The 27,242-nt window shown below is 43.1% G+C and overlaps 1 protein-coding gene across 6 annotated transcripts in view; it reads left to right on the top strand.

The window, feature by feature from the left end:
- The window catches only part of sgms1.L (sphingomyelin synthase 1 L homeolog), a 107,565-nt gene extending 80,323 nt beyond the window's left edge, over positions 1-27,242 (top strand). For 5 of the 6 annotated variants that reach the window (XM_041570194.1, XM_041570193.1, XM_018225067.2 and 2 more), the window contains 5 exons: positions 12,003-12,822; positions 15,120-15,237; positions 22,455-22,608; positions 22,804-22,970; positions 25,723-27,242. In XM_041570194.1, coding sequence (XP_041426128.1) covers positions 12,182-12,822; positions 15,120-15,237; positions 22,455-22,608; positions 22,804-22,970; positions 25,723-25,905 — 1,263 coding nt within the window. In that variant the 5' untranslated portion in view covers positions 12,003-12,181 and the 3' untranslated portion in view covers positions 25,906-27,242. Of the gene's footprint in view, positions 1-3,241; positions 3,439-12,002; positions 12,823-15,119; positions 15,238-22,454; positions 22,609-22,803; positions 22,971-25,722 lie in introns of all 6 variants that reach the window. The other variant, XM_041570195.1, reaches the window with a different exon arrangement.

The following is a 27,242-nucleotide window of genomic DNA, read 5'->3' on the forward strand; positions in this document are numbered from 1 at the left end:
TATGCACCTATCTTACTGGCATGTCTGGGGTTAATGCATACTCTGAATCCATTTTATGCGCCTATCTTACTGGCATATCTGGGGTTAATGCCATGCTCTGAATCCATTTTATGCACCTATCTTACTGGCATATCTGGGGTTAATGCCATGCTCTGAATCCATTTTATGCACCTATCTTACTGGCATGTCTGGGGTTAATGCAGCTTTATCCACTTCTTGCCTGATAATGTTCTTCAAATGTCATTTTCCTCAGCTTCATGATGTTAATGTTCTCTTTCTTTAATGTATGATTTATGTATCCATTTGAGTAATTGCTGCCAGTTAGTGTGTGTGTTTTTCTCTTTTCTTTGTTCGTAATGCAGCCTCGACTGTACACAAGAAAGACAGTCTTACGATGAACGTTCCATCTGCTGTACTGGAGGTATAGAAAGCATTGAGTACAGAAATAACGTTTTCATCAGGAAAATTCCTTTGTGATTTTTCTGCCATTTAACAATAGCCCAGAGTATATGGCTAAGGCCTATTGTGCCATCTTATACCGCTGTGTGCTGTCTTTGTGGTGTTTGTACGCCCAAAAAGGATTATCATATACTTGTCATTTACAGTAGGGGGTACATTATCCCTTATAATACATGAGTGATACTCAGAGTTCCCTGTATAACTCAGCCTGCAGCCTTGTGCCTTTATATGGTCACAGAACAACCCCTCAGTGACTTCTAATATCCTTATCATTTACAGTAGGGGGTACATTACCCCTTATAATACATGAGTGATACTTAGAGTTCCCTGTATAACTCAGCCTGCAGCCTTGTACCTTTATATGGTCACAGAACAACCCCTCAGTGACTTTTAATATCCTTATCATTTACAGTAGGGGGTACATTATCCCTTATAATACATGAGTGATGCTCAGAGTTCCCTGTATAACTCAGCCTGCAGCCTTGTGCCTTTATATGGTCACAGAACAACCCCTCAGTGACTTCTAATATCCTTATCATTTACAGTAGGGGGTACATTATCTTATAATACATGAGTGATACTCAGAGTTCCCTGTATAACTCAGTCTGCAGCCTTGTGCCTTTATATGGTCACAGAACAACCCCTCAGTGACTTCTAATATCCTTATCATTTACAGTAGGGGGTACATTATCCCTTATAATACATGAGTGATACTCAGAGTTATAATTCAGCCTGCAGCCTTGTGCTTTTGGAAGTTGTCGTGTCACATGAGGGGTATGATGATAGGTGGAAAGAATATTTTCCTTGGTTTACAGTAGGAAACGTACATTATAAGATGTATTTATAGAGCAGTGAATGCAGTTAAGGAGGAGCAGGACTGTAGGGAGAGTTGTGCTGGTGTTGCTGTACTTTTCCTCAGTTAAATACAATTTCCATCTGTAAATGAGTAACGAGACATTATGGCATTTTTATGACCCCAGGACATAGTTGTATGTCATTATCCGGTTATTGTAATCCCAGCCCTTAAACATGATTCATATGGAATAACTGGCCCGACACATGGGAAGAAATGGAGAGCAGGGGGTGAGCTGTGTAACTGGGGGCTGTATTAATGGCAGAGACTATTTCTGGATCTGACCTACAGTGAATTCCTGAAGAGAAACAGACACAATATAACTGATGATAGTCAGGGCTTTTCCTGAAACAATGTTTATTCTTACAAGGTCCTTGTGGCAGGATTGTTACTGTGTGACACCACTGCTTTGTTATTTCCAATTTTTCCATTGAGCAGGCGGAACTCAAGCCTCCCGGTCATGTATGTGATATCAGTAACGACTCTGTATAATTCTATTTTAAAGGGATACTGTCATGGGAAAACATGTTTTTTTCCAAAACGCATCAGTTAATAGTGATTCTCCAGCAGAATTCTGCACTGAAATCCATTTCTCAAAAGAACAAACAGATTTTTTTATATTAAATTTTGAAATCTGACATGGGGCTAGACATATTGTCAGTTTCCCAGCTGCCCCAGTCATGTGACTTGTGCCTGCACTTTAGGATGGAACTGCTTTCTGCCAGGCAGTTATTTCTACTACTTAAAGGGATCCTGTCGTCGGAAAACATGTTTTTTTCTAAACGCATCAGTTAATAGTGCTGCTCCAGCAGAATTCTGCACTGAAATCCATTTCTCAAAAGAGCAAACTGATTTTTTTATATTAAATTTTGAAATCTGACATGGGGCTAGACATATTGTCAATTTCCCAGCTGCCCCTGGTCATGTGACTTGTGCCTGCACTTTAGGAGAGAAATGCTTTCTGGCTGGCAGCTGTTTTTCCTTCTCAAGTTGGGTGATATCACTCCAACTTGCAGTACAGCAGTAAAGAGTGATTGAAGTTTATCAGAGCACAAGTCACATGACTTGGGGCAGCTGGGAAATTGACAATATGTCTAGCCCCATGTCAGATTTCAAAATTGAATATAAAAAACTCTGTTTGCTCTTTTGAGAAATGGATTTCAGTGCAGAATTCTGCTGGAGCAGCACTATTAACTGATTCATTTTGAAAAAAAATTATATTCCTATGACAGTATCCCTTTAATGTAACTGAATCAGTCTCAGTGGGACCTGGATTTTACTATTGAGTGTTGTTCTTAGATCTACCAGGCAGCTGTTATCTTGTGTTAGGGAGCTGTTATCTGATTACCTTCCCATTGTTCTTTTGTTTGGCTGCTGGGGGGGGGAAAGGGAGGGGGTGATATCACTCCAACTTGCAGTACAGCAGTAAAGAGTGACTGAAGTTTATCAGAGCACAAGTCACAATACTGGGGGCAGCTGGGAAACTGACAATATGTCTAGCCCCATGTCAGATTTCAAAATTGCATAAAACAAAATCTGTTTGCTCTTTTGAAAAATGGATTTCAGTGCAGCAGCACTATTAAATGATGGGGGGTTTGAAAAAAAAACATGTTTTCCCATGACAGTATACCTTTAAATTTTCCCATTTCATTGGCAATTCCTCCACAGCCCCAGGCTCAAGTTAGGGGACAGTTGATTCATGTTGGAACCTTTATTCTTCACTTAAAGGGTTGTTTAGTTATAGAATGCCCCTTTTAAGCAACTTTGCAATTGGTCTTCGTTATTTGTTTTTTAATTATTTGTCTTTCTCTTCTGCCTCTCTATAGTTTTCAGTTGGTGGTCACTGACCCCAGCAGCCACAAACTATTGCTCTTTGAGGCTATAAATCTATTGTTTGTGTTACTTTTTATTACTTGTCTTTCTATGCAGGCCCTCTGATATTCATATTCCCATCTCTTATTCAAACCTCTGACTGGTTGCTAGGGTAAATACGACTCTAGCTACCAGATAGCGGCTCAAATTCCAAATGGAAAACTGCTGAACAAACAACTGAATAACTGAAAACCCATATAAAAGAAAGACCAATAGCCAACATGTTATTCACCAACCCATTGACATCAAAGCAGGTGAATATTTTTTAATTCCTGGCTTAGAGGTAAGTTTTGGTTGTATAAAAACCAGGTCTACTGCCAAACAGAGCCTCCTATAGGCTACCATCAGCCAATCACAGCCCTTATTTGGCACCCCAGGGACTTTTTTCTTGTTTTGTTGCTCCCCAACTATTTTTTACATTTGAATGTGGCTCATGGGTAAAAAAAAGGTTGGGGACCCCTGGTTTACATAATATTAAAAGTTAATTTAAAGGTGAACCATCTCTTTAATACAAAGAGAAGTAGAATGAAAATGTTGATACGTTTAAAACCCCCTCTGCAGCCAGCTCTTTTATCTTTAATCTCTCTCCGTGTTCTCCTTCTGGTATAATGCAGACCTCTAGTAGCTGGAGGCAATCTGCTACAAGATATGGTAATATATGTAAATGGGAATTACAGGAATGCAGAAAGGGCTGGTTTTGCAGCAATGCCATTGTGCGAGGAGGAAAGTGTTTTCGGAGTCTTGTTGCATGCTCCACCTAGTGGCAGAGGGCAGAATTGACTGTGCTGTATATTGCGTGTGACAGCCGTGTGTAGTTCAGCTGTTGGTATGTGCTTCTATAATAAATAATTAAATGGTGTAATTAAAAAACTGAGTTGAGATATAAATGCAGTAATTTTATTAACTCTTAATCGCTTTAAATCTGGCCGGCCATGATCCCAAATTGATCAATACAATTTCATGAAAGTAATAATGAGTTTCTGATTATTGTGATTTGTAACAAGTGACCATTCATTTTACTTTCATGAATTTGTATTGATCAATATGGGATCCTGGACAGCCAGGTTTTCAGTGATTGAGAGTTTTTTAAGGGTTAATAAAATTTCTGTATTTATATATTAACTCCGTTTTTTTTTAATTACACCTATTAATTATCTATTCTATTTTTTGGTATCCTCAAAAGGACCTTGGTGATTAAGGTGTATTAAGGGCTGGTTGAAGAGAGAAAAAAACGTACCCTTTAGGGCAGAGACGCACGCTGCTATTTCGGGAGATTATTTGCCGAGTGACAAATTGCTTTTTTTTCGGGCGACTTATCTTCCTGAACTGCCTTCCCGCCAGCTAGAATGTTAATCGATGAAGGAATGGCACTCGGATCGCTTCGGCTTTCCGAATTATCCTGAAGTTTCCTCGTGAGGCAACTTCGGGAGACTTCAGAAAGCGAATCGTTCCAAGTGCCAACCCGCTGGCAATTTACATTCTAGCTGGCAGGAAGGCTGTTCGGGGAGATTAGTCGTCCAAAGAAGACGCGTTTTTTCACTGGGCGACTAAATCTCCCGAAATAGTAGCATGTCTGCCCTTAATGTCACATTACTTTGCATCTTTTTTGTGCTTCTATGTAACTGCCCTGTGTTTGCTATATTGCCTATTCCATGCCAGATATCCAACTCATTCATAAAGGATCCTGCAGCCCAGTCCATACGGAAGATTAACTCATTGGGCAAATGGTATTTACTGTTCATGGAACTAGAGAAAATTATTATTTACTGAATTGTGAATCAAGGCGTCAATGTGCATCACTATAAACATGGGTGTGACGTGACCTCCCCGTGGCACAATCTCTGCATTTCACGTTCCCTTGCACAAGGCTGCCTGGCACTATAGCTGCAGCACATCCAGTCTGGGCTATAGGAAGGCAGCCTATATCTGTGCCTCCTGCTGATGAACTATAACTCCCAGCAGCCTATAGCATATGTGTTCCAGATGTACTGTGTAGCCCATGGGGAGAAGGTGCAGCAAGTTTGCAGTAAACGCAGCGCCCCAGTGCAGTGCTGAAAGCTTTAAATCCGCTAATCCCCAATCCCATTAAGAAACGGCTATTAAGGTGCTTTATTTTCTTGGTTGATATCAGTAAGGAGGAGATGCAAAGAGCCGTCAGATAATTAAACCCCAGGCACTATACACAGAGTAGCTGGGTGATTGCATTACCGACAATGTTCCCCGGCCCCTAATCCATTTACAAATACAAATAACTTTGCTTTTATAGAGATACATCATGGAGGATAGACAACATTATGTACAAGTCCATTCATAGAAAGGGACATTTATTTTTCCTTGTGTACATCCAAATCTGTCGGACATCAGTGTGAGACTATGATCTGCTTTGCACAGCTCAGATCCCTAAGGGTAAGGTCAGACCTGGTGATTCGGGGAGATTTAGTCACCCGGCGACTATTCGCCTCTTCTTTGAGGGTGACTAATCTCCCCGAACGGCATCCCCCTGTCTTCCGTCTGCTTGAATGAGAAATCACCTGCGGCATGGCACTCGCGGCACTTCGTTTTCAGAAGTCGCCCGAAGTTTCCTCGTGAGGCAACTTCGGAAAGCGAAGGTGTGACCTTACCCTATACTGATCCACATAAAAGTGGCCATACACAGCCGATAAAACCTGTCGGCAGCTTAGTGGCCCGTGTATGGGGCCCTCCGAGGGGTTTCCCCGATCGATATCTGGCCAAAAGTCAGCCACATGTCTAAAAAATCCTCCATGGGTAAGGTCACACCTGGAGATTCGGGGAGATTTAGTCACCCGACGACTAATCGCCTCTTCTTTGGGACAACTAATCTCCCCGAACGGCTTCCGTCTGCTTGAATGAGAAATCGCCTGCAGAAATGGCACACGTGGTGCTTCGTTTCCAGAAGTCGCCCGAAGTTTCCTCGTGAGGCAACTTCGGAAAGCAAAGGTGTGACCTTACCCTATACTGATCCACATAAAAGTGGATATACACAGCCGATAAAACCTGTCGGCAGCTTAGTGGCCCGTGTATGGGGCCCTCCGAGGGGTTTCCCCCATCGATATTTGGCCAAAAGTCGGACACGTCTAAAAAATCCTCCAACTTGTCCCCTTCAGACCAAATCCGTAGCTCATTGGCCCATACATGGGACCAACCAACCAAAGTCTGGCCACACATCTCTTTGTCAGGTTCAAGTGTGGAGTGCAGTTGCCAATGAATGCCATCCTCTATCTCTCTCAATGGGTCTGTATTTGCCCCCACTATGTAAAGATTTTTGACTCGTGTCAAAATGATTGGATCAGCCTAATTTGGCCCTCTCTATATTGGTGGCTTGTTTGCAGCCCTCTTCTAATGAATGGATCTGTTATGTATATGCAAACCAGGTGTAAATTGTAGTTGGAATAAGAAATAAAATTTGCCTTTAGCCTTATTTCAGTAGTCTATGAAAAAGTTAAATTTTGACTGGTTGCTATGGGTTACAGCTCCAGAAAATTCTGCCCCTTGTTAATTTAACAATAATAAGTGTTAACAGTGAACTTCCCTTTAAGGCTATTGACACGCTAAGATTCGAGGAGATTTAGTCGCCTGGCGATAAATCGACTCTTCTTCGGGCTACTAATCTCCCTGAAAAGCCTTCCCGTCAGCTAGAATCTAAGTCGCTGGCGTTCATAGTCACCTGAAGTTTCCTGAAGTGAGGCAACTTTGGCCGACTTTGGAAAATTAATCACTCTGAGTACCATTCAGGCAGGGGAGGCAGTTCGGGGAGATTTGTCGCCGATTTTCAAATTTTGGGCGACTTCAGAAAACGAAACGCTAAATCTGTAATCTAAATCCGCTTTAGGTGCAAGTACTTATCCGGGCCCAGATATATTGTATCTTATATTGTTTATATATTGTAGCTTACAGCATCTCTACCTTCTGCCCTGTAGTGTTTACATAATATAATCACATGATAAAGGTGTACCCTCCCATAATAATTGTGAGTTCATAGGAGGATATCCTGCAACTGTGCCCGGGTCTGGCTTTCTTGGCTTCAGAGGGCGGGCCTTGGCTTCAGGGGGCGGGCCTTGGCTTCAGGGGGCGGGCCTTGGCTTCAGGGGGCGGGCCTTGGCTTCAGGGGGCGTGCCTTGGCTTCAGGGGGCGTGCCTTGGCTTCAGGGGGCGTGCCTTGGCTTCAGGGGGCGTGCCTTGGCTTCAGGGGGCGTGCCTTGGCCTCAGGGGGCGTGCCTTGGCCTCGGGGGCGTGCCTTGGCCTCGGGGGCGTGCCTTGGCCTCGGGGGCGTGCCTTGGCCTCAGGGGGCGTGCCTTGGCCTCAGGGGGCGTGCCTTGGCCTCGGGGTCGAGACTTGGCCTCGGGGTCGTGACTTGGCCTCATGGGGGCGTGCCTTGGCTTCAGGGGGGACATCTCTTCAAACAGTGCAGCAAGACTTACATTTTCTTTCGTTAGGCAGCGTTTTATTTATGGCTTTACATTCCCTCTAATTGTAAGAGAATTTAAAAGCTTAGAATTTTCCTTTTTTATTTCCCAGTTTTATGAGTCTAGTAAAGGCATGAAGATCTGACTGTAGAGTGATTTGCCTCTGGCTTTGTTTTACCTCGTGAAGATGAGAATTGTTTCAGCTCTTCATTTTCAGACTTGTGTGACCATCCATTATTCTGCTGCCATTTTGCTACTCAGAGGTATAGTGACCCCGGATAAGTATTTGCATAGGGGGAAATGTCTGGCAATGGAATTATTCTGAATTTTTCATTAGCCAGAGCAACTGCCAAGAGACATTGTATTCCTCTGTACTAAGCACAATTCAGCAGGAACAGCCCCCTAAGTTTGCTCATAGTCTGTACAGCGAGATCTCATAAAACTATGGCAGCATAGGTATTCCACTGTACTAAGCACAATTCAGCAGGAACAGTCCCCTAAGTTTGCTCATAGTCTGTACATAGAGATCCCATAAAACTATGGCAGCATAGGTATTCCTCTGTACTAAGCACAATTCAGCAGGAACAGTCCCTAAGTTTGCTCATAGTCTGTATAGAGAGATCCCATAAAACTATGGCAGCATAGGTATTCCCCTGTACTAAGCACAATTCAGCAGGAACAGTCCCCTAAGTTTGCTCATAGTCTGTACAGAGTGAGTGTTTTGTAATGTTATATTATCATGAAAGTAGGGGCTAAATGGTCAGTCACAGTGTTATATTTCTCTCCTGCCAATAAATAAATAGCACATGTGATATATGTGTGAAAATTGTGCTACTAAATCACATGAAGGATCAGCCTGATATTCCCAAGGGATTCATATGCACTGGGGGCAAGAGATTCTGTGTTTGTGAATCATGTGAAGGGCTTCAGAGACCCATTAACTATCTGTCTCTTGTTAATGGGTTTCTTCACATCGCTAAAGTGATTTATTGGTGATTCCCCAGTTGCCTCGGAACATTCAATAGACAAATCAATTATTTAACCCAAGTAGGGTGGAAACAACAGCAAGTGAATTATTCACTGACTTCTTAATCACAGAAAGCTGCTCCTTTGCTTTATCCGTTTTGTTTATTTACGCACCAACTTCTGCCAGAACTGTCTGCAAATGGGGCCCTTGTTGGGCTACACACAGCAGCAGGTACACTATAAATAAGTGCCCCCAATAGGCATGAAACGCGTTAGGCCCTTTTCTTTATTTCCTAATTAATGATTTTGTATTTTTAACTACTTTTGTTTTGATTTTTGGCAAATCTCACCTTACATTTTCAGTTGATGGCTATACACAGGCAGTTTTAAGCTGCCATATTGGCCCGTTCAGACCAAGGCGGCAGTTTATCCACATGTACTGGGCCGTTTTCCTGACTTCCACCCCAAAATATATTGGACTGTGTGAGGAGCGCATCAGGGGAATTGATATGGTTTAGGGATGTGTGGGTTGACCACTGTTTGGGTGAGTTTGGGTTACGGATTTACCGAATCCACTATTTTGGATTCGGCCGAACCCCTTAATCCTTTGCAAAATATTCGGCCGAATACTGAACTGAACCGAATCTTAATTTGTATATGCAAATTAGGGGTGGGAAGTGGTAAACATTTTTTACTTCCTTGTCTTGTGACAAAAAGTCATGCGATTTCCCTTCCGCCCCTAATTCAGTTCGCCAGGTAGAAGGATTCGGCTGTTTACGAATCCTGCTGAAAGGCCAAATCCCCCCCTGGATTTTATTTTTTTTTTTTTTTTTGTGGGTTGAAATTTGGCCAACCATTGCAGGTTAGGGTTGGGTGCAGGTCAGACACGGGAAGTAGACTTTTCCATGACTCCCAAAGATTCGCTGTATTGCAATCAGGAACGCACAAAGAAGTAGCATACAGAATGAGAAGACGCACGGGCAGGGCCGCCATCAGAAATCACAGGGGCCCTTTACAGCAACATTTTCTGGTTCCCCACTCATCCCGCCCCACCCCAGACCACGTCCACCCCACACCACAGTTAAAAGTCTACATAGACATCACCTCTAAAAAAAGTTATACCCTCTAATTTACAAGTTATAAAAAGTCATTGGAGGTCAGGGCCCCCTTATAATTTAAAAAAAAAAATTGGCGGCCAGGGTCCAACATAAAAGTTTTTTCATTGACAGTAAGGGCCCCCTATACGTTTATAAACATTTCTTAACCATTAGTGGTCAGGGCCCCCTACAATTTCTACAAAAAAAAAAATCATTGGTGGTCACTGCCCCCTAGATTTAAAAAAAAAAAAAATTAATTGCGCCAGAGCCCCCCATAAAAGTTTTTGAAAAAAACATTTGTGGTCAGGGCCCCCTACAAGTTTAAAAAAAATCATTGGTGTCAGGGCCACCCCTGTACATTAAAAAAATACATTTGGACCAGCGATCCCCATCAAAGTTTTTACAGAAACATTGGTGGCCAGGGGTTCAATAAAATAAAAAAAACAAACATTGGTGTTCAGTGGAACTTACCTTAGGCTCTTCTTCAGGTTATTCAGTTTCCTTTGGACTTTTTGTGGCTTCAGGACTTCAACTTCGGCGCGGCTTCGGTCTTTGGCACTTCAATGCTGTAAAGGGGGGGCCTGGCTAATTTGAAAAGTACAAAACAGCCTCCTTCAGGCCTGGGCCCGGTACAGCTGTACCCCCTGAGCCCACCTGATGGCGGCCCTGGGCACGGGTCCTACAATGGCACCATTTTGCAGTTGGTTGCGGGTTGTATTTTCTTGAGCCGCACATCACTAATATGGTCGTCTCCTGAAGGCCTACACAGGCCTTTGGTCCGAAGGTAAAATTATATTATCAGCCCGATATGGGCCAGTACAAAGGTGTCTATACTGGGAAAAAATCCTTTTCTTTGTGACCTGGTGAAATGAGTGGATCTTCATGTATAGGGCCAACTTTAAGGTGCCATTCAGGGGCTGATTAAAGCAATTTAACTCATGCATGGGGCCCTCCCAATGGTTCACCAGACTGACGTGGCTGAAAATTGTCCACATATCTATTGGGAAGGCAAGACATTTTCATTGGATGACAAGTCTCCCTAGGTCTCATTATTGGTGCAAAACAATTCCCCCCATCTCCCAGGTTTAAATAGGCTTAAAGAAAATATCTTTGGAGCAGGAAACAGTCTTCTTTAGAAACAGTCCCTTTCACAAAAAGCAAATAGATGTCATTCCTTTTGAGATTTATCATCCTGGCAGCAGTTCAAGGAAGTCCCTTATCGGACAACAGATCTATATTCTGTAGAGCGTTTAGTGACACAACATGGCTCAAATTTATGCACCTTTCATTAAAACAAACAGCTATCCAACATTTAAATTGAGTTGGACCTAACAGAGTGCGGAACTGGTGCTGTCCTTTTTTATGTTGGGATTAAAGGGATACTGTCACGGGAAAACATGTTTTTTTTTTTTCAAAACACATCAGTTAATAGTGCTGCTCCAGCAGAATTCTGCACTGAAATCCATTTCTCAAAAGAGCAAACAGATTTTTTTTATATTTAATTTTGAAATCTGACATGGGTCTAGACATAATGTCAGTTTCCAGTGGCCCCCAGTCATGTGACTTGTGCTCTGATAAACTTCAGTCACTCTTTACTGCTGTACTGCAAGTTGGAGTGATATCACCCCCTCCCTTCCCCCCCCCCAGCAGCCTAACAACAGAACAATGGGAAGGTAACCAGATAGCAGCTCCCTAACTGGGGAAACTGACAATATGTCTAGCCCCATGACCGATTTCAAAATTAAATATAAAAAAATCTGTTTGCTCTTTTGAGAAACTGATTGCAGTGCAGAAGTCTACCGGAGCATCACTATTAACTAGGGATCCACCGAATCCAGGATTTGGTTCGGGATTCGGCCAGGTTTCCCACTTTTTCAGCAGGATTTGGATTCAGCCGAATCCTTGTGCCTGGCCGAACCGAATCCTAATTTGCATATGTAAATTATGGACGTGTAGGGAAATCGCGTGACTTTTCATCACAAAAGAAGAATTTTTTCCACTCTTTCCTTTTCTGCCCGTAATTTGCATATGCAAATTCAGATTCGGTTTGGTATTTGGCCGAATCTTTCACTGGGGATTCGGCCGAATCCCAAATAGTGGATTTGGTGCATCCCTATTATTAACTGATGAGTTTTGAAAAAAAAAAAAAAATGTTTCCTTGACATTATCCTTTTAACGTCTTTGTAATGTAATAGTATCCAACATGTAGCTTGTTCTTGAGAACCTCTTCTCCCTATTGATTGTGTGAGACAAGGGTTTTGGAGAACAGTAAGGTTGGGTACTTTCCCTTACTTTGTTTCCTCTTTAATTGTGTCTTTTTCTTTCTTTCTAGACTCGGCAGTGTATTCTGTGCATCAGCCGATGGAGTCACATGTGGACATGGAGTGTTAAGTTTGCTGTCTGTCGTCATTGACTAACTTACGTGCTACCCCAAAGGGCACCATGGAAAAGCTAAGGATAGGCTTGCTGGCTTGCGGTCTCCACCACTGCGTTGCCGTGGAGGATAAGTAAATGGGATCTTACCCTGACTTGAACATGAATCCGGTAATCTTCTGGTCACCAAACGAGGTGGCCAACTGGCTCACAGAAAGGGGACTACAGGAATATTCCGATACCTTAAAATCTCTATCTGGCCAGGGCTTGCTCATGCTCAAAGAAGATGACTTCAAGAAGCCACCCTTATCACTAGTGTCTTCGGACAACGGCCGGCATTTGCTGGAGTTGATAGAAATTTTAAAAATAGAGCACCATATAGAGGAGCACAAGAACGGCCATGCCAATGGGCACCTCGGCAACAACAAAGCTCACCCAGTCGGCAATTATGGCTTTGCCAAAAAGAATGGGATTCCCAATGGGTTTAGCAAAGAAATGATCCAAATTCCCTTGCCGGAACCAGAGCGTAACCAGCCTTTTCCTGATGAATGGGGCAAGACCTTCATTGCCTTCCTCTATGCACTTTTCTGTTTCATTCTCACCACGGTGATGATCTCCGTCGTCCATGAACGAGTGCCTTCCAAAACAAAGGAAGCTCCACTGCCGGATGTATTTTTTGATTATTTTGACAGGGTGCAGTGGGCTTTTTCCATATGTGAAATTAATGGGATGGTTCTTGTGGCCTTCTGGTTGTGCCAGTGGATATTGCTAAAACACAAGTGAGTTCTTCTTATTATTAAGCTGCATGGGCTGCATTTTCTGGGGTCTTGTGACCTGCGGCAATCAATCTGCACTGGTATTTTGTGGACAGAATGCAAGGTTTTGGTTGGTTGCTGCAGTTTTCTATATTTGGTCAAAGCTTGACTTAAAGGAGAAGGAAAGCTAACAAGGCTATATTTATTCTTTAGAATGCATACCTGAGTAAACAGCTCTAGAAACGCTTGTTTGTTTAGGATAGCAGCTGCCAACTTAGCTTGGTGTGACATCACTTCCTGCCTGAGTCTCTCCCTGCTCACTCATAGCTCTGAGCTCAGATTACTGCAGGGAGAGGAGGAAGGAGGGAGAGAGGAGCAAACTGAGCATGCTCAAGCCCTAGCCCTGGAGGTTTAAGATGAAAACAGGAAGTCTGATACAGAAGCCCATGAGTACACAATAGAAGGAAAGAAATGTGCTGTTTCTTTTGACCGAGGACTCACAGAGCAGCATTACTTTGAGGGTTTACTGGTGTATTTATATAGACCTTTCTGATTACTTACTTTTAACCTTTCCTTCTCCTTTAAAGGGGTGGTTCACTGTTAAGTTAACGTTTAGTATGTTACATAGAATGTATTGTTATTGCTGCTTTTTATTACTCCTCTTTATATTCAGTCCCTCTCCTATTCATATTCCAGTCTCTTATTCAAAATAATGCAGGGTCGCTAGGGTAATTTGGACCTTAGCAACCATATTGCTGAAATTGCAAACTGGAGAGCTACTAAATAAAAAATAAACAAAATTGACAAAATATTAAACAAAATTAACAAGATAACTCAAAAACTACTAATAATAATTAATGAAAAACAGTCGCAAATTGTCTCGGAATATCACTCTACATCATACTAAAAGTTAATTTAAAAGGTACAACCCCTCAATAAAGTCTAGAGGACATGCAGTGTTAGGGAGTGTAGTTACTACAGTCCCAAACACTGCATGTCATGGCATGAAAACATGGAGGGCAAACGATTCCTATATATCACTGTGTTTGCCGTAGTTTTAAATGACTAATAAATATCAATTTTGCTTTCAGTGTAACAGTAGAGTCTTTCATCAGGTCTGATACCCGCTGAATACCCGCAATATGATTGGGACCTGGCTGGATTTTAATTAATTTGCCCAGTGTGCGGGTGGCCCTTAGGTGCCAATCCAAGGGAAACACCCCAAAATCAAAGCCTCCTAATGTTAATAAACAATTGTTGTGATGTCACTTCTGGTCAATGTGACATCACTTCCAGTGAACAGTGCGGGGAGCGAGTTGAGTGGGAATACATGTTGTTGGTAGGCGGGTCCGAGTCAGGCTTAGGGACAGTGGGTACAGGTTGGGCACGAGTCTTAAAGGGGTTGTTCACCTTTCAAACACTTTTTTTCAGTTCAATTGTTTTAGATTGTTCCCTGGGAATAAATACTTTTTTTCAATGAATTTTTATTTTTCACAGTTTTTTCAAAATCTAAGTTTAAAGTTGAATGTTCCTGCAGGTGCAGATTCTGAATATTTAGTTGATCCATTTCTCAGCAGCATCTCTGGAGTATCAGCAACTATTGTATCAATTCTAACAGCTGCCTGTAATGAAACCCAGAGATTCTGCTCAGCAGGGACAAAGATAAGAAATGCATCAACTAAATGTATCAATTTAGAACAGTTTACAGTAGTGATGTGCGGGTCAGGACCCGACCCGCACCCGCGGGTCCTTTTATAGACCCGAGCCGACCCACCCTGCCGATGACGTCACAAAAGCGAGCAGACGCGAGAGTATAAAACAGGAACCCGGAAGTCGGATGCCGGCATTTGAAGGTGGCTCAACCCGCACCCCCCCGCGAGGAGCACTGCGAGGTCGACCTGAACCCAAGCAACCCGCGGGTATTGGGTCGGCCCGCACATCACTAGTTTACAGGGTCTGTGACCCCCCTCTGAGCTGCTTTAGAAGGTGAAAAAATTGAACGTTACACTTCTATATTAGAAAATCGGTCACACATAGAAAATAGAAAGTAATTGGAAAAAGTCTTTATTTCTGGTGATCTATCTGAAACCAACTGAACTGAAAAAGTGTTGGGAGATGAGCAACCCCTTTAAAAAAACAGAGCCGTGCAGGTCTTTAGCCCTTTGGAAATGCTTTTTGCGCGGAGCCTTAGCGTAACGATTTCTATTCTAAAAGCAGAAGAAAAGAGAATATCTGTTCTGATTGGGTACAGTGTGTATATGCATTCTGCTGTTCATAAATCGAATAAGTTGTGCAAATAATGTTTTTTTGACTTTTTGCAGATCTATCATTAGTCGGAGATTTTTTTGTATAGTGGGTACTCTGTACCTGTATCGCTGTATAACGATGTATGTAACCACGCTACCTGTTCCTGGGATGCATTTCAATTGCTCTCCTAAGGTGAGTGGGCTTTCCGCTGGTTAATTTGCAATGGCGCCAGTTCTAATGGTGCAATAAAGAGCCGGTTAGGGGTTGGGGAGGGTTCTTTATTCAGTGCAGATAAATAAAGGCTCGTGCTTTGCCGTATCTATTCATGGGATTCTAAGTCATAATCTTTGTATTTTTCCTTCGGAACAATGGGAAGGTAACCAGATAGCAGCTCCCTAACACAAGATAACAGCTGCCTGGTAGATCTAAGAACAACACTCAATAGTAAAATCCAGGTCCCACTGAGACACATTCAGTTACATTGAGTAGGAGAAACAACAGCCTGCCAGAAAGCAGTTCCATCCTAAAGTGCTGGCTCTTTCTGAAAGCACATGACCAGGCAAAATGACCTGAGATGCACCTACACACCAATATTACAACTAAATACACTTGCTGGTTCAGGAATGACATTGTATATTGTAGAGTGAATTGTATGCAGTGTAAACAGTGTCATTTAGAAATAAAAACTACACCATAATGGTCAGGGCACATAAGATTCAGGGAGATTTAGTGGCCCGGCGACTAATCTCTTCTTCGGGCAACTAATGAAAAGCCTTTCTGACGGCTAGAATTTAAATCGACTGCAAGATGGCACTCTGAGCGCTTCGTTTTCCTGAAGTCGCCCGAAGTTTCCTTGTGAGGCAATTTCGAGCGACTTCAGAAAACGAAGCGTTCCGAGTGCCATACCACCGGCGATTTAGATTCTAGCAGGCGGGAAAACTTTTTGGGGAGATTAGTCGCCTGAAGAAGAGGAGATTAGTCAACGGGCGACTAAATCTCCCCAAATCTTCTCGTGTGTCTCTGCCTTTAAAATCATGACAGAAAATCTTTAAGCACAGGGCTAAGAGAGCCAAACATTGGTGTTAGTGTTAGGTGCGACTGTGTCTGTAACCCGCTTCCACGTTGTCTCTTGCAATGTGTTTCCTATTCACATGGAATAAAGGGAAATAAGAGACTTTCTGGGTGCTACAGATTTAAATGCATCCGGCATCAGCTTTTCCCTACTGAGTTAGTGAGTGCTTTCTGGGAAATGCCATAAGATGTTTGGAGTCTGACAGTAAAAGGCTTCTCGGCTCTCCTCTGCCTTATAGGGTTATGCTTGGTACTTCAGGGGAATTTACATGCACCTTAAGTTTCCTTTAATCAGGCCCGGACCATCCCATATACAAGGGTTTATTTCCCTTCTATATACACCTGTAGATTTCTGTTTCTTCCCCAAAAACTCCGACATGAAAGCTCAGAAGTTCTTTGCTTGTTTATAGCATTAAAAAAGTCTGTTTGGGCTTGAGGTTTTATCAAGAACCATGGGTTTATTAACCGTGGGATTATCATAAACAAAGCCTGCTCAGCACTCAGGGGAGATCATTAGGAGAACACATGGCACTTGGATTTAGAGGCTAAACGGTTCAATAAATGTCGCCTGCTATGCTAATCCTCACCTTTAATGTAGGCATGCCGCAGACTGTGTTGCTGGTAAGCATTAGATAGATAGATATATATATATATATATACACGGAGCTCTGCCTCGTGTATTCAGTGAGCCAGGACAAGTGATTTATATACTGGGTATTGGGGCAGCATTAGATTGGAAGCTCCTGTGGGCAGGAACAGAATTACAATTATAAAGTAAACACTTTTCACAGCCCTGAACAACGGAAGGCGTTCACTATTGATGTGCGGGTTCGATACCTGCTGGGCCCCGTGGATTAACCATGGGTCGGGCTGGTTCAGGCCAAGTTCCACACACATTTTGCAGGTCGTGGACGGGTTCAGGTTGAGCTCTTCTTCTGCTCACCGTAGCCGGCCTTTGGCTCCGCAGCCTCCATATATAGGCGCATATCTACACCCTTTCATGACATCAGAGATGGGCGGGTCGGACTTGGGTCTATAAATGGGCGTGCGGACTCGGGTCTATAAATGGGTATGCCGGAAGCGGGTCTATAAATGGCAGTGTCAGTCGGGTCTATAAATGGGCGTGTTGGACTCGGGTCTATAAATGGGCGTGTCGGACTCGGGTCTATAAATGGGCATGTTGGACTCAGGTCTACAAATGGGCGTGTCCGACTCAGGTCTATAAATGGGCGTGTCTGACTCAGGTCTATAAATGGGCGTCGGACTCGGGTCTATAAATGGGCATGTCAGGCGCGGGTCTATAAATGGGTGTGTTGGACTCGGGTCTATAAATGGGCTTGTCGGACTTGTGTCTATAAATGGGCGTGTCCGACGTAGGTCTAAAAATGGGCGTCGGACTCGGGTCTATAAATGGGCATGTCAGGCGCGGGTTTATAAATGGGTGTCGAGCAGGTTTGGATCAGGTCTAACTTTTGTCGACTTGCACATCACTAGTGTCCACATCACACATACAGGTTACATGCATATACGACTGATACTGGGGGTAAAGGGGGCCCTGCTCATTAGAGCTTGCAGTCTAAAAAAGACTAAGGAGCATGGACAAATGATGCCCAGACCCAATTAGTCTCTACTGCACATGCTCCCGGCTGTATATTAGACATGGAGGCCACCAGCTGTGCTTTTTATTAACAGCTACCGATAGTAATAGGGGTCAATTGGGGAGGGAGGCCTCTGTAAGTTATAGAAATTCATTTCTGGGGAATAAGAACTAAACCGCATGGGCACCCATAGATTAATAACAACGGCCTTAAGTGACGCTACAAGGCTAATTTAAGTGCCCGATCCAAGGCTGCAACCCGTATTTATAACCAGGATTTTAACTGCAGGTCCAAAGATATTCTCGTTATAACTCTGCAAATCAGAAATCAGAGGGATATTATATCCTGGTTATAAGTCGTGTTTATTTTAGTATAAATGCTGGGTGGAACCTAATGGAGTGGGTTATTCTGCACAGGGAGCCCTGTTTCTCTGCTGATGTTTGTTTATTGATATCCTCGAATGCAGCCGTGATTACTCCAAACAGCAGACTCGATCCAAAGAGCTTGGCGCCATCCTGTGGCCAATTCTGAGAAATGCTTTACTCTTATTTATAAGCATAAACCTTTGACTGAAACTGCTCTCGGTCGCAATTGATTCCTTGTATATTATATAGTGCTTCCCCATCTGCATATGCTGAGAAGCTGCCATGCTTTTTGCTACGATGAGGGAAAATATTCAGTTTATAGGCATTGAAAGTGCTCCAGTGGATAAATGGATTATAAAGCTGGCAGAATGCTTGCTTCCCCTTTAGAGTAATAACTCTGGACTGTTCCTTTATAGATTGCTTGAACGCCTGCCCAAGCTGCAACAATAGGGCTGTTAGGTGTAACCCCCCGCCAACTAATGACTTCTAATGGGGTTGGGGAAGAGGGTGTCATGCTGTATTGAGACTGATAGTGATTGATGGGGCCATACATCATATGTGGAATCCATAAGGTGCTGCTCTACTCTAGAGGTCATCTGTTTCCCCCTTGGAAGCAAGTGAAACTTAAGGAAACTGTCACGGGAAAACATGTTTTTTTTTTCAAAACACACCAGTTAATAGTGCTGCTCCAGCAGACTTCTGCACTGAAATCCAATTCTCAAAAGAGCAAACAGATTTTTTTATATTCAATTTTGAAATCTGACATGGGGTTAGATATATTGTCAGTTTCCCAGCTGTCCCCAGTCATGTGACGTGCCTGCACTTTAGGATGGAACTGCTTTCTGGCAGGCTGTTATTTCTCCTACTCAATGTAACTGAATGTGTCTCAGTGGGACTTGGCTTTTATTATTGAGTGTTGTTTTTAGATCTACCAGGCAGCTGTTATCTTGTGTTAGGGAGCTGCTATCTGGTTACCCTCCCATTGTTCTTTTGTTTGGCTGCTGGGGGGGGGGGGTGATATCACTCCAACTTGCAGTAAAGAGTGACTGAAGTTTATCAGAGCATAAGTCACATGACTTGGGGCAGCTGGGAAACTGACAATATGTCTAGCCCCATGTCAGATTTCAAAATTGAATATAAAAAATCAGTTTGCTCTATTAACTGATTAACTATTAACTGATGTGTTTTGAAAAAAAAACATTTTTCCCATGACAGTATCCCTTTAAAGGGGTTTTCACTTTTAGATTAACTTTTAGTATGGTGTAGAGAGTGCTATCCTGAGACAAGTTGCAATTGGTTTTCATTTTTATTATTTGTGGTTTTTGAGTTATTTAGCTTTTTATTCAGCAGCTCTGCCGTTTCAGCAATCTGGTTGCTAGGGTCCTAATTCCCCTAGCAACCATGCGTTGATTTGAATAAGAGACTGGAATAGGAATAGGAGTGTCCTGAATAGAAAGATGAGTAATAACAAAAAGTAGAAAGTCTAACCTCCAGGAGACGCCTGGTAGATAGATGGAGCTTTCCCCCTTATAAAGTTAACCTATGAGACCAGGGGAGCTTACAACAAGTTTGACAATATATGGGGGGTCTGGTGTGATCTAGATTTGGCTGTAATGAAATTAACCCTCTCAAGAGTGATGGGACCTACTCTATAAACTTATATTTACACACAGAAAGCCAACTGCAATATCTTGCAATACAATTACACCGACTACATGTTGCACTACGACACATTGTATTGCAATTGTTTGTTTTGTATTTGTTGTAACATCAATACAAATTTTACCTTTAAAAAAAAAACAAAAAAAAAACAGCAATAACACTGTTTAAAATAGAACATAATTCAAATCAACTGGACTTGCTGTGTTTTTCTTGAAGATGTTTCACCCCTCCAACTGGCTTTCTCAATTCCTATATTGAGATTTAAGAATTGAGAAAGCCCGTTGGATGATATCTATGAGAAAAACAGGGCAATTCCAGTTGATTTGACTTATTTCTAGAGATATACCATGATGAATGAGAATCTGCACAAACCTACAGCAATCACAATACATTTGTAGCCTTACAGAGCATTTGTTGTTTAGATTTAAAATCCTTTAAAAGCTGGAAAGAGTCAGAGAGGCAATTAATTCAAAAACTATACAAAAGAAAAAAAGGAAGGCCAATTGAAAAGTTGCTCAGAATTAGGGAAGAAAAGAATTCTGAAAAGTACAAGTAAAATCTAATCACTGCCTTAGGGTCGCTGACCCCAGTATCTGAAGGCACAGCAGTGATTTATGGGCTTTGTGCCACAGAATTAGGAAATGCCGCTGCACGTGCCACTGGCTGGGGGTTTCCGGAATGAAAAAAAAAAGTCTGTTACCTGAGCTGATCTATGTATAACAGCACCCGTCACACTTTCCAGCCTGACTGCTATATTTATTATACTGTAATGTAAACAGGAGGATCTCCTTGCTGTATAACAGGCTATGGGCAGCCGCCAGAACAGCAGACTTATTCTTTCCTAAATACCCCCGGCCTCAGGTTTCGCCATTGTATTTGCATTGGCACCGGCACCCGTATTGTGTGCCCAATGTGCCAGGATCAGGGAATGTTTGCTGGGATTGTTGGTATGTGAGCTTTGTTCCAAAATCCGATCCCTTAAAGTGTTTTAAAGTAATGAAAATATAATGTAGTGTTGCCCTGGACTGGTTTGATTCAGAAGCACTACTATAGTTTATATAAACAAGCTGCTGTGTAGCCATGGGGGCAGCCATTCAAGCACAGGATACACAGTAGATAACAGATAAGTACTACTATAGTTTATATAAACAAGCTGCTGTGTAGCCATGGGGACAGCCATTCAAGCACAGGATACACAGTAGATAACAGATAAGTACTACTATAGTTTATATAAACAAGCTGCTGTGTAGCCATGGGGACAGCCATTCAAGCACAGGATACACAGTAGATAACAGATAAGTACTACTATAGTTTATATAAACAAGCTGCTGTGTAGCCATGGGGGCAGCCATTCAAGCACAGGATACACAGTAGATAACAGATAAGTACTACTATAGTTTATATAAACAAGCTGCTGTGTAGCCATGGGGGCAGCCATTCAAGCACAGGATACACAGTAGATAACAGATAAGTACTACTATAGTTTATATAAACAAGCTGCTGTGTAGCCATGGGGGCAGCCATTCAAGCACAGGATACACAGTAGATAACAGATAAGCACTACTATAGTTTATATAAACAAGCTGCTGTGTAGCCATGGGGGCAGCCATTCAAGCACAGGATACACAGTAGATAACATAAGTACTACTATAGTTTATATAAACAAGCTGCTGTGTAGCCATGGGGGCAGCCATTCAAGCACAGGATACACAGTAGATAACAGATAAGTACTACTATAGTTTATATAAACAAGCTGCTGTGTAGCCATGGGGGCAGCCATTCAAGCACAGGATACACAGTAGATAACAGATAAGTACTACTATAGTTTATATAAACAAGCTGCTGTGTAGCCATGGGGGCAGCCATTCAAGCACAGGATACACATTAGATAACAGATAAGTACTACTATAGTTTATATAAACAAGCTGCTGTGTAGCCATGGGGGCAGCCATTCAAAGCTAAAAAAGGAGAAAAGGCACAGGATACACAGCAGATAATATATAAGATCTGTAGAATACAATGGGATTCTTTAGAAGGTATCTGTTATCTACTGTGTATCCTGTGCTTGAATGGCTGCCCCCATGGCTACAGATCAGCTTGTTTATATAAACTATAGTAGTACTTATCTGTTATCTACTGTGTATCCTGTGCTTGAATGGCTGCCCCCATGGCTACACAGCAGCTTGTTTATATAAACTATAGTAGTACTTATGTTATCTACTGTGTATCCTGTGCTTGAATGGCTGCCCCCATGGCTACACAGCAGCTTGTTTATATAAACTATAGTAGTACTTATCTGTTATCTACTGTGTATCCTGTGCTTGAATGGCTGCCCCCAGCTTGTTTATATAAACTATAGTAGTATTTCTGAAGCAAAAACGCCAGTTTTACCAGTGCAGGGCAACAGTAGAATATATGGTCATTTTTTTAAAACATTTTAATTCTTGTTGTTACTGGTCCTTTAAGTCTTAAGATCGAGTGACGCTGTAATTTGTTAATGCAATGGGGAAATTCGAAGTTAAATGTCCTTGGAAAGGGAGAGCGAGATTTCCATTTACAATCAAATAGTCATTTAGGGGATTGGCTTCTCTGCCCACAACTGCAGGGTATCTGTGTGCTATATGGCAGCTCCCACGCATGCATATTGTATCAGTATATCAGTACGAGTATTTTCCTGCAGACTAATCCCCCCTTTCTTCTCTTTTTCCGGCAGCTATTTGGCAACTTGGAGGCACAGACCCGGAGGATACTGAAGATGATTGCAGGCGGGGGCCTCTCCATCACAGGATCTCACACGTTGTGTGGGGACTATTTATACAGCGGCCACACCGTCATGTTAACACTAACCTACATGTTCATCAAAGAGTGTAAGTGCTTTTATTCTCTGTGCCTTATTATTGTATATAATACATACAGCTTGGCCTGGAACCTGCTGCTGATATTTCTATGTAGCTCAATGAAAGAGCAGGATCTTGGCTGTTGAACAGTGTGGCAGCTCCCACAATCATGTATAACAGGCTCTATATAGATAAGGACATGCCCTCTGTGTGTTTATATCTCAGATTCATCACCGCGTCTCTGGCTGTATCACTGGATGTGCTGGTTCCTGAGCTGCGTGGGAATCTTCTGCATCTTACTGGCTCATGATCACTACACCGTGGACGTAGTCGTGGCCTATTACATCACGTCCAGAAGCTTCTGGTGGTATCACACCATGGCCAACCAACAAGTAAGTTCCGACTCCTGCTTTTGGCTTTGCAAGGATAATAGCAGGACTATGCAGGCCCGGACTGGCAATCTGTGGGTTCTGGCAAATGCCAGAGGGGCTGCTATAAGGTCACATAGAAAATCGGTATTTAGTGGGCTGGTGGGGGTTGTTTGGGCCTCTATGTGGGCTGATTGGGCCTCTGTCTACCTGAGAGGCCAGGGCCTATGTAAATTCTCAGTCCAGACCTGGGCAGAACTATGGCAGGACTAGGGCAGAACTATGGCAGGACTGTAGCAGGACTAGGGCAGAACTATGGCAGGACTAGGGCAGAACTATGGCAGGACTAGGGCAGAACTATGGCAGGACTAGGGCAGAACTATGGCAGGACTAGGGCAGAACTAGGGCAGAACTATGGCAGGACTAGGGCAGAACTATGGCAGAACTAGGGCAGAACTATGGCAGAACTAGGGCAGAACTAGGGCAGAACTATGGAAGGACTATGGCAGGACTAGGGCAGAACTATGGCAGGACTAGGGCAGGACTAGGGCAGAACTATGGCAGGACTAGGGTAGGACTATGGCAGAACTAGGGTAGGGGTAGGACTATGGCAGAACTAGGGTAGGGGTAGGACTATGGCAGAACTATGGCAGAACTATGGCAGGACTAGGGTAGGACTATGGCAGAACTATGGCAGAACTATGGCAGAACTAGGGTAGGACTAGGGTAGGACTAGGGTAGGACTATGGCAGGACTATGGCAGGACTAGGGTAGGACTAGGGTAGGACTATGGCAGGACTATGGCAGGACTAGGGCAGAACTGTAGCAGGACTACGGCAGCTTTTACTTTTATTGTGTTCCGACTCCTACTTTTGGCGTTGCAGTGTTGATCTCTTTTCCCTGGAGAAAAAGGTAAAGGTTTTCCTCTATATAAATAAATATATACTATTACTAGTCACTAATGAGAGGCGATGCTACTTACTAAACATAATGCATATTTAATACGCTGTGTAACTGTGCTTTGTTAAAGTGACGGTAGCAGCCTGCAGTGAAAGCTTTTAAGGTCGTTGCCATTGATCCGCCTTATTGATTGGTAGTAATACTTTTTTTTTTTTTTTAAATCAGGGGAAGCTGTGTCCTGTATCACATGAATACCTGGACAAGGATTTATGGGAGACTAAATATTGAAATACATCTATATAGTAGAGTAAAGGGTTGTTCCTAGGTATTAATCCATGCTCTGAATTACATGGGGCGGGGGGTTATTTTTGCACAGCCTACTTCCTCCCCAGCCAAGCACAATTCTCAGCTCAGAAAGCTTGGCTTAAATGGGAAATGTACCCCCTTTTTGACGTACATGGTTCCACAGGTTAAAAGGAATTGTTTGTCCCTGTGCTCACATGGGCGTTTCCCAGCATCCCTTAGGCTCACAGTGTAATGCAACCCCTCCCTTACCATGATTCTGGGATTTGAAGTCCCTCTGTTTTGCAGAGAATCTGTGCACCACCCACCATAGAAAACATCAATTCCCAGAATCCTTCACTTCACAGTAGAACATGAGGGTGGGGTTCAATGACACTGTGAGCCTAAAGAGGCTTCTGAAATGGTCTATATGATTATCACTGGACTTCTACTGGTTCCTCTAAAGATGAATTGTTATTCGGTGGGGGGCGGGCATCAGTCCTGTTATGTTTGGGAAGGGAAATTTGGGGATAAAAGTCTCTCCTTCAGGTCAATTTCTGCTCTGGTTTAAAAAAAGTATCTGGGCTGCTCTGTATTGATGGGCCATAAATTGACCCCTGCAGCTGTGCTTCCTCATGTTCTATCCCAGTGGGACATGCAGCTAGCGGTGCTGCCATACTGTACTCACAAGCCTGGGATTAACCCCTCGTGCCTATCCCTTCTACCTCAGTAGCGCCAGGTTCTTGTTGTGCAGTCAGCAATCCATCCTCCGGCTTTCCTCTCAGTGTCTGACCTTCTCTGCCCCTGGAGGGAACATAAAACTGTCCCAACACTTTAGCCCAGTATTTTTATTCTCTTGTTTATCGATTGGAATCTGCCTGGTCATTTAAGAATCAATTACAAACGACCTTTGCTTTCAGCCTCCAATGGTTAACTCTCTCATTGGCAACAAAGCAACTGGGACACAATGATTCTCAATGAATCCCATGACCATTCCTGCCCTGCTTTATGGCTGAGATTCTAGCTATCTGTATAATAGAGCATTCTGTCCCAGTGGCTGCACAGATCCTATCTGATCCCCATTGTAAGCAGCAGTCCTGTCCTGCTTTATGGCAGCTGAGATTCTAGCTATCTGTATAACAGAGCACTCTGTCCAAGTAGCTGCACAGATCCGATCTGATCCCCATTGTAAGCAGCAGTCCTGTCCTGCTTTATGGCAGCTGAGATTCTAGCTATCTGTATAACAGAACATTCTGTCCCAGTGGCTGCACAGATCCTATCTGATCCCCATTGTAAGCAGCAGTCCTGTCCTGCTTTATGGCAGCTGAGATTCTAGCTATCTGTATAACAGAACATTCTGTCCCAGTGGCTGCACAGATCCTATCTGATCCCCATTGTAAGCAGCAGTCCTGTCCTGCTTTATGGCAGCTGAGATACTAGCTATCTGTATAACAGAGCATTCTGTCCCAGTGGCTGCACAGATCCTATCTTATCCCCATTGTAAGCAGCAGTCCTGTCCTGCTTTATGGCAGCTGAGATTCTAGCTATCTGTATAACAGAGCATTCTGATGTTAATTGGCGTTTCTTTTTCCAGGTGCTAAAAGAGGAGAGCTCTGCAAACCTCCTGTCCCGGGTATGGTGGTACAAGCCGTTCCAGTACTTTGAGAGGAATATTGAAGGTACGGTGCCGTACTCCCTGCAGTGGCCCATAACTTCATATCTACAGCGTCTCTGCATGAAGCGGCACAAGTACAGCCGACTAGTCAATCAATTGTAGTGGCCAAAGGAGGCCTGTGAGACGATGCCAGACTCTTAGCAGCCGCCTCACCTTTACTTGATCAGCACTGTGATATTTCTCCTCTCCAAAGGACCCAAGTGGAACCAAGAATTTAATTTATCATTTACTGTTTTCCCTTCCCTGCAGGAGAATGACCTGCCCATAGCCATGTGGTGCAGGAAGGGACCTCGTTCTTCTAATTATTATTATTATTATATGCTTTTATACCCTTCTGCTTTCTCTTTTCCAGCCACGCCTGGGAATGAAACATTATTTTCTTGGGAAAACATACTTTAATATCACACGCCCCGAATACAGGGCCCTAAGCCATTTTCTAAGCGGGACTGAAGCCAGAGGTGTGTTTGGAGGTGGTGCAGGCAGGGAGACCACCCTAGGATAGAGTCCTGCGCGGGTCCATTTTTTGGAACCCATATCCAACCCGTACCCGCAACCCGGACCCACAACGCACAATCCTACCCGCTTCGACCCGCTACCCGACCCGCAACCCGCTGCAGGCCTCTACCCTAGGACCCCAGGCACTGCAGTATATTCTATTGCACCCTGCTCTTTTATCTCTATTCAGAACGGGGCTGCAACAGTAACACTTTATATCAGTCTATTGCTCCAGTACAGTTCCCAGCATGCACTATGGCTGTGCCAGAAATTGTACTAGAGAACCCCCATGTTGCACAAGTCCCTGCACCAGGTATTTTTGACTCCCCAAAGCCTCACTACCAATGACAACAACCCTGGTTCCAGCTGCCATTCATTGTTCAATCACATTTTATTGTCGTCAACTGCCAGAAATGTTCCCAATCCCCCACCTATTTATTCCTCCTGGGGCTCAGTCGCCCCTTCCCTCTCCCCCATCGCAGAACAAAAAGTGTCGGTTTGGTTAAAAAGAAAAAAAGAGGGTTTTTTTTGTAAAATCTTTCACAAAGTCCCAGAACTCTGTGTTGTACAACGATTTTTTCTAAGGATTTCCTACCTTTATTTTTCAGATAAAAATGATGTGTATAATCCACGACCTTTAAAGATTTCTATGTCAGAGAGAAAAAAAAAACAAGATCCGATCGGAGGATATTTGTAACTGTTTCTAGTGCCTTTCTCGTCTCGATTGTATGGTCAGTAGGCAGTCTTACAGATTTTAAAGTATTCTATCACACAGTTAAAGATATATATATATATATATATATATATATGTACAGAGAGATCTTATTGCGTCTATTTGTAAACCCCATTTGTCCCTTTGCACCTGGATCCCCCACCCCCATGTTTATAAACAAAGGGTTTTTTTTTTTGTTTTTTTTTTTAAATTCTTACATTTTTTTAAACAA

Source organism: Xenopus laevis, chromosome 7L (assembly GCF_017654675.1).
Source record: "Xenopus laevis strain J_2021 chromosome 7L, Xenopus_laevis_v10.1, whole genome shotgun sequence".
Lineage (NCBI taxonomy): Eukaryota > Metazoa > Chordata > Amphibia > Anura > Pipidae > Xenopus > Xenopus laevis.